Genomic DNA, 12,452 nt, shown 5'->3' with positions numbered 1-12,452 from the left:
GATTATTTTCCTTCCCAAAACATGATATTACTATCATTATTATTATGTATTATTATATGTTATTGCATAGGTTATACTATCTTACTTAAGCTCAAAACCAGCTCTGTGAGATAAGAAGGGAAAGGAACTCTAATCTCTATCTTGTACATAAGGAAAATAAGAGCAAATTAATGCTCACCATTTTGTATTTAACATCTGGTGCAGTAGATGCAGCACATAGGAACTCCATTAAAAATATGGTACCTGAATGAATCAATGAATGAGCATCTTGTAACCTTTGAAATCACTTTCAAATTTTGAAGCCAATGAAATGTATCATTAGGTTGATATTTTCTCATCAGTTAACAGAGCATGAAGGAATATGGAGATGTGATTTTGAAGAAATCTTTCCACTTTTATCCCTAGCCCCATGTCCTCCATTAACACTCCCAAATCACATCCCATTGACCACTACACTTACGTCAGCATCTTTTCAGCATGAAACCAGCACTGGTATTATCAAAGCCAATCTGTTATGATTCTTCTTCTATCATATCCTTCTCCTTGTACTTTAAAATGCTATGACATTCAACCTCATCAAATAGGTGAAAGTCCTTCTCCTTCTAATGTAGTTGTTATAAATTTAGAATGTTTTCAAAAAATGGTAATCATAGGTTAGGTTTTAAACCTTTTTCCTGAAAGAAAATTTTTCTTCTCATTGCCTCCTTGATCCCACAAATGGAATTGTCAGCAAGTTTATACAGAGAACAAAGGACTTTGTCTAGTTTCCTGCACATTCTAATATTAAAATATGCTTCAATTTCTCCACATCTATTTTTACAGATAATTTTTCTTACCAAATAAGTGCAACACATGAAAGACCAACAGTAAAATCTTTCAAACCTTGCCTTAGGAGAGCATTCCAATGTGTTCCTATTTCTGTCATAATAATGAAAATATCGAGCAAAGCGAAGAGGAGAATGCACCCCTTGGTTGTTGATGAGAAAACTTCATTGCTCAGATTTATGATTTTATTTCTGCTTCAAATGATTGAACTTTGTCATGTTCTTTCATCCATAATCATTCTTGGACTTGCTTCTTACTCACCAATAAACACATATGTTGGGGAGAGAAAATTTCCACTTATTGCTTGGGCTGGAATCGTCTAAGTAAATGTGTTTTTGTAATAAACGCCATTACCCTATCAAATATCCCTTTGAAAGAATCCAGGCCTTGCAAATCTGTTCACTCTGCAAAGCGAAAATGTGGAATTTAGATAGCTAAGAACTGGAGAACATAAGGATGAATGTCGATGACAGTCCAGGTAACTTGAGTATTGCCTGGAACTTATATTCATTCTACTTAGCTACTCCCCACCACCAATACTTATTCTGTCATTTTTTCCCTTAGAATCATTTTCTTCACCTAATGATTTTTCCTTTCTTTCTTTAAAATTTGTATTTGAACTTTCTGCCTATTTAAAATAGTTTCTTTTAAGAAGTAAGATTTTTTTTAAGATGTAAGATTTTATATTCTTTGAAACTAATAATTCATCGTTTTCTGTTATCATCAATTAAAGCTTTGCTTTATCTTGTATATTTATATATATTTTTTCCTTTGTTTCTTCTGAAAGAAATTAGAGGTAAAGTAAGATTGATTGCCTGCTAACTGTCCTAAATAGTTTTGCGCAAATACGTGGAGGGATTTTGGTTGGAGAATGTGGTATCGTTGCCACTCTTATCTGTCAAAGACTGAACAACAGGAGATGAGCTTAATTGAAAGCAGAAGGTATTTCAGCCAGCCATAAGGTAGAACATTTTGATCTTTCTTTCTTCTTTCCTAATATCCTAACTTCTTAACTTCCTTCTATCAATGGAACATATTTTTAATAAATAACCATTAAAGATCAACTATTCTTAGAGAAATGAGCGAGAGAAAATAGAACTTGCATCTATTTGAGGGAGACCATCAACAAAAGAGTAAACAACAAATGATTTCATGTCACAACCAGTTTTAGAGACAAAGTATAACATGTGATGGAGTTATTGGAGGAGGGGGAAGTAACTTGAGATGGAGTCTCCGGGGATCAAATGCTGCCAGGGAGGATTGTGCATTTCTAGTTGTGGACATCTTCAAGAAGAGAATATAAGGCAATTTATCTAAAAGAACTTATTTATGCATGTTCCTGCAGTTGTGGGTCTAGATAAGAATATCCCACCTTTTCTTCTGGTTTAGTGATTCTGTTATTCTGTGTACTCATTGTGGCTAAAGTAGGGGAAAACGTGCAATATTACTTTTCAATGCATGGGTTGTAATTCATAGTACATTGTAGAGTGTAGAGAAGGGATAGCAGGCTGAGAAAGCACGTTTGTATAAATAGAAATAGATATCACAATATTTTATACTTCCTTTCCCAGAAGTATATGTACTTGTTCCTACCTTACCAGAAAGCCAGCGATTTCTCCATCCAATTTAAATATTGAATAATTTTCATGTTTTGTTACATATTTCTTCTGGGACCAAAGCATATACTTCAAGGTCAAAATTGCCACATACATCTTCTAGACAACTGCTCCTTTAATTAATCGTTAAATAGAGGTGATTTGTCAGCACAGATTTATAAGCCAGAAATGTCTTTGCTCTGTGATGCCATTGACCTTAGGAAAATTTGTAAGTTTTCTCCTTAAGTTTCTCCCAATATGAAGGATATTATGAAAAATCTGTATGCTTCAGTAGTGGGAGGAAGAAAGTTAAGAGATGACTGTAGAAAATATTTTAATCTTGTAGGACAGTTCCTAGCGTGCCCTCCTGAGCCCAAAGAAAGGAATCAATTTCGTTTAAACATGAAAGTTTATCTACTATTTAACATTAAGAAAATGAAAATGTAATCTCATTCAACGCATGCTTTTGTTTATACGGATTTTTTGTATATAAAAACAAATATGCAAAAAACCTCTGACTCCGGAATTCAGACAGTGAACAACTTTTAGATTCAAAGTGAATGTTTCATTCAAAGAAAGCATAGTCTTTGGTATTAAATTAGCATTCTTCTTCTTTTTTTAAATTAGCATTCTTCAAATAAGTATTTTTTAAAATCTGTTAGAAACTACAATTATTAATGGTTGCTAACAAAACAAAACAAAACAAAACGTGGTATTATTTTACATTCCTTCCCTTACCTTACATTTCTTTCAACACAATTTCCACATTTACTGTATAATAGAAAAGCTATGTAAAACTGTGACCTAACCTTCTGCAGAAAGAATCTGTTGTGGTAGAAACTCCGATCTCTTTTCCCACGCATAAACTATGTCAGCCGACAGACAAGACTTTGCTAAAGCTAACAAAGGCTATTTCTCAGTTCAGCCCTAAAAGACAGGATAAAGCCATACACATAAATTTCTTAGTACACCCTACAACTTACCAGATGCTACAGCAGAGAGTTGATAAATGCTTGCAGAAGAGGGTTGATATGGTTTGCTATATAATCTTGAAGAAGACAGAAAATAAAAGAATTTAATGGCTTCTCCAACTGGTGGATGATGCTGAGTGACAAGATCTTTGAGAAAATATGATCATCTTAGAGTTTTTAATAATCCAGGAAGAATACACTAAGCTTTGTCAGATAATTCGAATTCCCTAGGTGTTAAGGCAAACATGTTGAGAGAAAAGATCCATATGGATAATTTAAGGTTGACCACAAAAATATACATTGCACTACCTTATATCAGGGCATAATTACTTACTTAGTACCTAATCCATAAGCCTATTCCTCTAAAATGTATGTTGCCAAGCACAGTGCCTGGCACATAGTATGTGCTTAATAAATTACTGGTTGCATGAATGAATATTTTATCACAGACCCTGAAAGGGCATTGCAAAATCACAAATGATAATTTTGTGAAAAGACAAAATAAATCAATGTATTAATGTGTTTGTGAACTTGGATTGAAAATACAGAAGTATACATATTTATATGTATTTGCAGGCACACACATGAAATTCATGAATATGAAGAGTGGGACTAAGAATAACTAAACCCCAAAAGACTAAATTCCAGAATTGGAAAATATTGAGCATTAGGTTCCTGACTTCCAAATAAATATGAATGTGCTAAGTACAAAGTTTAAGATTATATTCCTATTTTCTGGAGAATGTTTTTGCTTATGGGAAAAAAGAGCAGAGTATCAGAAAATGTCTTTCAAAAGGTAAATTTGAAAAAATAAATAAATAAACCAGACTGAGGCCTAAAGCGCAAGGCTGCCACCAAAAGTTAATAGTTGACAATGCCTGAGAAATAATCAAACACTTAATTGTGTGTTTTTACTATAATATAGTGAAAATTTATTGCAGTCATACTAACAGGCATTTTTGCATTATCCAAAATTATTTCTATTTAATAACTTACATGACACTTCTAAAGACCCTTTGAACTTCGCGCCACAATAATGCTTTGGCAAGAACTGAGATACAGAGAAGTTAATTTGCTGAAGGTCATAGAATCAGTGTCAGGTAAGATTTGAACACAACCTCTAGATAAACCATCGCTTTATCCACTCCCTCTACTGCCTCTGTTAAAATGAATGGCATTCAGAGACAACAGTTAGCTCTGTTTAACTGTTTGCAGCACACGTTCACAAGGATTTCCTCACTTAAACATTAAAAGTGAAATGAAGTGCAAGGGAGGGAAGAGACAGTAAGAGCATGCAGTAAAAGTTTTCAGTGAATTCAAGATTACTGGCTAGAATCAACAACGTTTTTCATCTTTGGAACAAAGAGAAGAAAAAGGAAAAAAAGCCAAGTTCTTGGCCTGAAGGGGATATAGTATGAGATGACAGAGGGAATGCAGACCTCTGAGAAAGGTCCTTTGCCTCCCACATGCACCCAAGACCCTTGCAGCTGCTCCTTAAGACTAGCAATGGATTTGGCCAACTTTGTACACATGAACTCAGTAGGTAATTTTTCGTAATGATCCCACTGATAACAGTGGCACCAGTCAGTTTTGTTCAGCCTCATTCTTAGCAAGAAAAGAGGCAAATCTGATTTTCTGTGCAAGTTCTTTTGCACATTGCTGATTAGGATGCATGCATTACAAAATGAAAGAAATCTATAAAAACTGGTCTATCTTTTCATTTTGCTGTGGTTTTTACCATAGAAAGGAAGTGTTGAAGGACATTTTGTTTAGGATCAGAAGAATTTGAGAGTTAGGTTTCCTGATTTTCAAATAAATGTGAACTTCCTGAGTGCAAAGTTTTAGTTATTGGTGATAAAGTGTGAGCTTTCTGCTTCAGAGATAAAAGACTGGAATGACTTTTAAAGGCCGGCATAGCCCGGGATAGTTAGTACAAAACTAAATTTTAATGAGTTAAGTGTAAATGAATTAGAAACACGCATCTCAGATTTCTTATTAAAATATACATGAGGTTACAGGTTATGAAGAAAAATGCTTGGCAACGTACATCTCCACAGTTGCCAATCTGAAAACATTTGAGACGTTTTATCAGTTGTCCCAACGGCAGATGGAAGCTGCTGGTTTCCTCATCCTTTGCTTGCATCGCTGAGTTCTTTTATGCCTAAAGTGCCATTCCTAGATTAACTTCTTTAGCTTGTGGCTCATTTGTTATTCCTTGGAACATACAGAACAAAGTAAAGAGTTAATATTTCCCCAAGATTGTAGAGGACATATAATATCCTCAGCTATTTGGTATCTTATCAGAGAGGAACTGCAGCCCCAGACATACTCCCTGTGTGTTCATGGCGAACACCTTGACTGCATGCTAGACTTGTATATATGCTGATTACCACAAGCACATAGGATTATCTACAAATGCCAAGACATACATATGAATAACCAGGACTACTTTCACTGGCTTTCTATAAATATGCTTTAAAACCTTGCCTTTCCAGGATTTCTGTTTAAGAGAAACAGCCATGCTTATTTTTTTCAAAGAAATTTAGAAAGTGGAAATTCCTTTGTTGTTTAACTGCATGTATCAGAGGAAACAGAATTCTTGCTTGCACACAAATAACTATTTTTGCTACCTTGATGTTCAGAGTATTTTACAAAGGACACTATGACCAAAATTGTCAAGAGAAATAATTGCCCTTTCATTTTGTGTTGTGCCATCTTAGTTCATCATCTTTATTATGGTCGCTTGTTCCATGAGAGGCAATAGTGTGCCTGGCCCACTGGTCTTAAGATAGTCAAAGACATAAAGTCTTTGGTTTCCACATGATGTCAAGATAAATCATTGAAAACACTTGTTCAAATCATATTAGGTACTTAAATGCCATTATCTCTACAATGCAAACATCGTATGACCGTACTCATTTGGGTCCAAATTATTGTCATATTGCTCTAATAAACCCTAGCAAGCAAATGAGGAGATCTATATTAGCACTGATGATCTGGTCTTCAATATTAAATCATTATGGTGCCCCACAAGATTGAATCCTTTTTGTTCCTACCCTAAACCTTCTATCCCATCTCCTAGATAACTTACAATAAACACTTATTTATGGTTTTACTGGTCTCAATAGTCAATGTGTCATTTTATTTGATCCATACAACCATGTTGTGAAAATGGCTGATCAGACATTATAAACCACATCACAAGTGACTGTGTGACCTTGGAAAATCTCCTTACTCTTGAACATCAGTGTCTTTATTACAATACCTGCCACATCAACTAAGGTTGTTTGGTGGGGGAAGACATGAGAGAATGCTTATAAAAATAGTAGCATAGTTCCTGATGCATATTAAATATTTTATACATATCAAATATTATTATAACTATTACTGCTTGGTATCTTTGTCATTAATTGGTGCAGTCAGCACATGTGATTTTTTGTAATTTCTTGTCTAGTGTACTACAGGCTCTCCATCTATTACCCACAAGAAAATTTCTAAAAATAAAACAGAAACCTCTGTGTTCTCCCTCTGTTTATTTTGCTGCCCTATGTTCTCCAACCCCTTACCTAGTGGCAGTCCAGCCAAGCCAGGCTGCTGGCAGATACTTTCTCCTACTCTCTCAGAGTACACACTGTGTTCAGAATTTCCTTCTGTTCAATAAGCTCACATCGATCTTCAGGACACAGCTCAGGTGGTAAAAAAGTAAACCTTGTGGACCCATGGACAGCATCTTCTGCTTCTGTTTCCATAGATTTTGTTCATCTCCATTTAACAACCATCATCTCATTTTTAAACAATTTATTGTCTCTCTCCTACACAAAAAAAACTGTGTACTCCTGGAAACCAGGAATTCTATTATATTTAACACCAACCTCTACATCTGTCTGTTGGTTAATATTTGTTGAATTGATTCTTGATTTTTCTTTGCTTCATTATGCTGCCAACATATGCTCACGATAGTTTGGCAGACCATAGTTACAGAATGAGGGCTCTAAGTAATATTTGATTAAACATTCAACCTTATAGATCTGGTTCTTCTGGTTAAATATTGGTTCCTATTCCTAGAGAATGTTTTGCTTGTTCATCTGATGATGGACAAGTAGACACAATAAACTCTAAAGTTTTCTGTGAACATTGTTCCGCTTTGCACCAAGACTGCCTATTTCTTTACCTTCATTTCCTGAGAGCTCACCCCTTGTTCACAAAAGACTATGTGATTTGATCTTCAGACTTTCTCAACTTGAGGCTCCTATTTCTCTTGTTAACTCTGACCCAGCGGTATGGTCTTCTCTCTCAGTGTCTCCAAAATGCCTTTCCCCTAACCACAAACATTACCCTACTTTACTCATTAGGAAAAACACACAAGATCAATTTATTGGATTCTCTTACGTGCTCCTACTGCTTCTTGTCTCTTTCCTAAACTCATAAAAAATTTCCCAATGAATGTATTCTTCAGCCTGTGCCCTTTGTTGCCAAGCTGCTGTTGGCAGCAGACCTCTGCCTTCCCACAGTCGTCCAAAACTCTTGTGACTTTCTCTAAACCAAACAAAAACACACACTTTTACCCTGAATACCTAATGTAACTTGGAGGATCATTCTATGATTTGTAGTAGTTCTTAATAATAGAGTAGCTGCATTTCCTTTGGAGACCATAGTGGATATTTGGAAGACTATGAAAGGCTCATTAACATGATGGAAGAGTACCTCAAGAAGGTCAGAGAAAAGTAGGAGAAAGTTAAAATACTGGAGTGATCAAGTTGGATTTTCATTTTGTCCTTTGAGAGTCTTTAGGGTAAATGAATTCCTTAATATCAGAATACTTTTTGTAACATAAGTAACATTTTTTACTGGTCATGCTTATCAAAAAAAATGTAAAGGAATTAATCTTAAGAAAAAAGTGTGGAGTTTTATGTTCATCCTTCCTTGCCAAACAAGAACCTTCTTGTCCCTCATGTTTTGAATGCATTAACATCTGTGTTGTTTGCATACAGTTGGTAAAATGGCATTGGATAGTCTTTCCAAATTCATCAAGGCATACCTTATTATTCTCCAGTATGAGTTGGTAATTAATACAGCTTGCTGTGCCTCTAGTATGACTTTATAAACACGCTTTTACTGTATTCATCTTCCAAAATTGAAAAATGAGAACTAGCTTTTCCCTGTTTAACTTTTGCTAGTTTCTGCAAGATGATGCTCGTGTTACAGTTAAACATCAGTTGTACAGCTTTCTCTTTCTTTAGCTATTAGTCCCTTAGGTATAACTCTGTAATCAAAGGGAGTTCAACTATATCCAAACAAAAATATGCCAGAATGTCTCTGGCATAAATCTCTCCCTAAAGATTTCAGTAGTGTTACTTCAGGAGACAGAGAAAAAGTACTGTGTTTTATCTAAAAGCCTAAGAACTTAATTCGTTGAAAAAATAAAGTACTAATGCAAGTACAGAGAGAAATGCAAGCATAGGGTCTCCATGTGACTCATCAAGTTGCTTTTATTTTTACTAGGTTTGAAAGAACTTGAACAATCACAAGAAAAAATATTGCTATATAGGAACTTATCTGGCTACTATTGATGAACACTTCCCAAATTATTATAAAATAGAGAGAGCACAGTGATTCGAATTCAATTTGTGTGTCATAATCATTGTCCAGTATCCAATTACTTTCAGAAGCAGCTGTGGACCAGTTCTCAGCAAAATTATGAAATAGATGGAAAACATTTCTTTCACTCTATTTAGATGTCAGTTGTCTAAGCTTCTGAACTTCTTCACCAATAATTGTTGTATTCCTAATAGCAGGCTGAAGGTGGAATGCACAGGGTATCTGCATTTTACTTATCCTGCATATAAATCTAGATCTGAATTAGATCTTATCATGAAGCCCAGAAGCTTTCTATCATTACAATGGGAAATGAGTCCCATTAGAGTGACACTGAAGCTTGAATGTCCATGAAAGCATTCCTCTCTCTGTTCCTACATTGCCTAAATTGGATGTCACTTAAAACATTTCCATGACCAATGGGACACTTGGGTGGCTCAGCAGTTGAGTCTGTCTTCAGCTCAAGGTGTGATCCTGAGACCAGGGATGGAGTCCTGTATGGGGCTCCCCAGAGGGAGCCCGCTTCTCCCTCTGTCTATGTCTCTGCCTCTCTCTCTCTGTCTCTCATGAATAAATAAATAAAATCTTTAAAAAAAATTCCATGACCAAGAAGCTTTTTTATTGAATGCCTCCTATTTGCAAATGACCATAAAAAGTGTAAACTCCACCTTGGTTAGAGCCATTAGTTTCCACGTGTTCAATTTACTTTTAATTGTTTCTTCTCCTTCTTTTCTCTTTCATTATTAACTAATTTTTCAGGCTGGTGGTTTGATGCTTGTGGCCCATCCAATCTAAATGGAATGTTCTACACTGCTGGACAAAACCATGGAAAACTGAATGGGATTAAGTGGCACTACTTCAAAGGGCCCAGTTACTCCTTACGTTCCACAACTATGATGATTCGACCTTTGGACTTTTGAAGGCATAATTATCAAAAGCAATAATAAAAGCAACAAATAAATCTGAAGAAGCTACCAGATGAGAAACTGCTTGAAAACTTGTGAAGCAGATATTATCGCCCTTCCAGCCATAAGTGGCAGTTATGTGAAGTCACCAAGGTTCTTGACTGTGGATTTGGAGCCTTTTGAGTTCACAGAAGTCTCTAGATGGGGTTAACCATGTTCATATGGCTTGACTACAGAGAATGCCACTCACTGTCATGTTTTAAAAAGGGAAGAAAGTGTCCAATTCACTGTGCTTCAAACTACTACTGGATCTTATTTTAGAACTATGGTAGCCAGATGATAAATATGGTTTATTTCATGTAAAAATTGAAAAGAAGGAGAAGGAGAAGGAGGAAATGAACAACAAAAGAATCTACATGAAGAATATAAACAGACCTGCCATCATCCTTTGGAAAAGATGTATCACAGCAGTGAAGTGGTGTTATTTCTATGCAAACCTACTAAAAATCCATTTATACTGTTGCACAATTTTAATAAAAGTTTAGGAAGAATCAGTATTGCCCTCTAAATTGGTTAAGTGTCCATGGATTTCTGAAGCTTAACTCTTAAATCACACTTACTAATTAATTTCAGTTAACCCATCTTCATATGTAAATTCCATTTTGGTAAACCATAATGAACTGTAGTATGTGAAGAATAATAGTGTGAGGTAGCAACATACTCCATTTACTCTTTAATTTTTGATATAGTTTTCAGGAAAAAATGGACATAATCAAGTATTATGGACATACGAGATAAAAAATGATCCCTCCATGCTATAGTTTTCAGTTGCTTTAAGAACTGACTGATTTATAAATATATTTATAGCGTGAGTAAAGTTTAAAGAATGTGAAATATACCATCCAGGTCTTAAAAACAATATACATGCATTTACTATTTTCTCTGATATTATACATTAAAACAGTATTTTAGAGCGTATTAAGTTGCTGTAAAACCAAGTAAACTGGAACAGTTCACTTTGCAATATCTTGCATGTGTACACTGACGTGTAACTTCATTATTTTTAAAATAACGATTTCAGCTCTTCTTCTTGTTATCTCATGCTAATTTCATTTTCGCTAATTAACTGAAACAATGCTTTCCAGATTCACCCTGTTCCAGTTTCTATGAGAGATACACTTTGAAGTCTATGAAAAATAAAAGAAGGATTATAAATATCATTGTACATAGCATGTTTATATACATGGTAAGCCTAATAGCTCTTTAATCTGGAATATGCAACCTTGTCCCTTCATTAATGCAAATAAACACAAGTTTTCAAAGAAATCTAGTACACTATTTCATGAACTACATTATATCTTCACATGTTTCTCTCTCAGGCTGTTTTCATAAGCAATTTCTGATTTCTAAAATTATTCAGTGGAGAAAATTGTCAAAACGCTGTATTAAACATAGGAAAAGACAAAAAAGGGAAAATTAACCATAGTCACATAAAAAGTTCTGACTGCTGGCTGCTGTAATTCTCTTAATGAAAATATTACTACAGGATAATCTATTTTAAGTGAATTTGAGGGCACAGGTTTTTGTGGCAATTTGAAGTTACTATGGTAGTTTATCAGAAAGTACTTTCTGCTTCTAAGTGTGCAAGGTTACAGTAGTGAAAGGGTTTTTATCAAAATGTGAGTGACTATAAGAAAAGCAAAATAGGTGTCCTTTCTTAGAAAAATAAGTTTTTTCAATGCAACAATATAGAGTTCCTCCATTTGAGAAAATAAAGCTATTCTATTTTTAAGAAAATATTTTTGAAATTTACCAGCAAATCTTTATGCATTTGTATACAACCCCATTTTGCCTTACAAGTGATATTTGCTGATATTACAGAGTTTTTCTATTCTTGGTGACTCCTTCATAGCACTGTTTAACCTCTCCCTCTAAAAACCTTGATTGTTTTCCTTTAAGTGAATGGAAGTGAGTGTTTTGTTCCTTTGTGTCCCTACAGATATTTGTTACCAGTCTTTTGATAAAAAATACTATTTCCCAACTCATATTAGAAAAATAAAATGAAATCATGAAAAACAGCATGTTATTTACTATTTTGTTATCTGGGTTTGAAAAATGAAATATTGTTTCCAATTATTTATAATAAAGCAGTATAAAATGTTTTATGGCTTCATTATGTGCATTGTATACTGCCTACATGTGGGTGACTGTTTAATATGTATATCTTTACACTGAATTATTTCAGGATAAGATAATTAGGTATTAGGATTTTGTCTTTAAAGTTTTATCTCAATAAAATTCATGTGGTTTCTATGCCAATGTCTTCACATCAGTTACAGCTTTATTTGATTTAAATAAAATTGATAATAATGTATTTGCACATCTCATTTTAAATAAATGTTTTACAAATATTAAAATTAGAGATCTATAGAAATATGGAATCACTGGGGGGACAAACTGCTAAATGAACTAAAACCTCAATCTTTGAAAAACTTGCAGTCTGGATGTGATAAGAAAGCTTGGCTCAATTAAAAAGGTAGATCAAGGCTGCCCGGGGGCTC

At 34.5% G+C, this 12,452-nt stretch overlaps 1 protein-coding gene across 1 annotated transcript in view; it reads left to right on the top strand.

Annotated features, from left to right (window-relative positions):
- The window catches only part of ANGPT1 (angiopoietin 1), a 240,461-nt gene extending 230,506 nt beyond the window's left edge, over window positions 1–9,955 (top strand). The window contains 1 exon segment of the mRNA NM_001005754.2: window positions 9,746–9,955. Within this exon segment, the coding sequence (NP_001005754.1) occupies window positions 9,746–9,906 (161 nt within the window). The 3' untranslated portion in view covers window positions 9,907–9,955.
- The last annotated feature ends 2,497 nt before the right edge of the window (window positions 9,956–12,452 follow it).

This window comes from Canis lupus, chromosome 13 (assembly GCF_011100685.1).
Source record: "Canis lupus familiaris isolate Mischka breed German Shepherd chromosome 13, alternate assembly UU_Cfam_GSD_1.0, whole genome shotgun sequence".
NCBI lineage: Eukaryota > Metazoa > Chordata > Mammalia > Carnivora > Canidae > Canis > Canis lupus.
The sequence above is the reverse complement of the archived record's forward strand: the minus strand, read 5'-3'. Positions and strand labels throughout refer to the sequence as shown.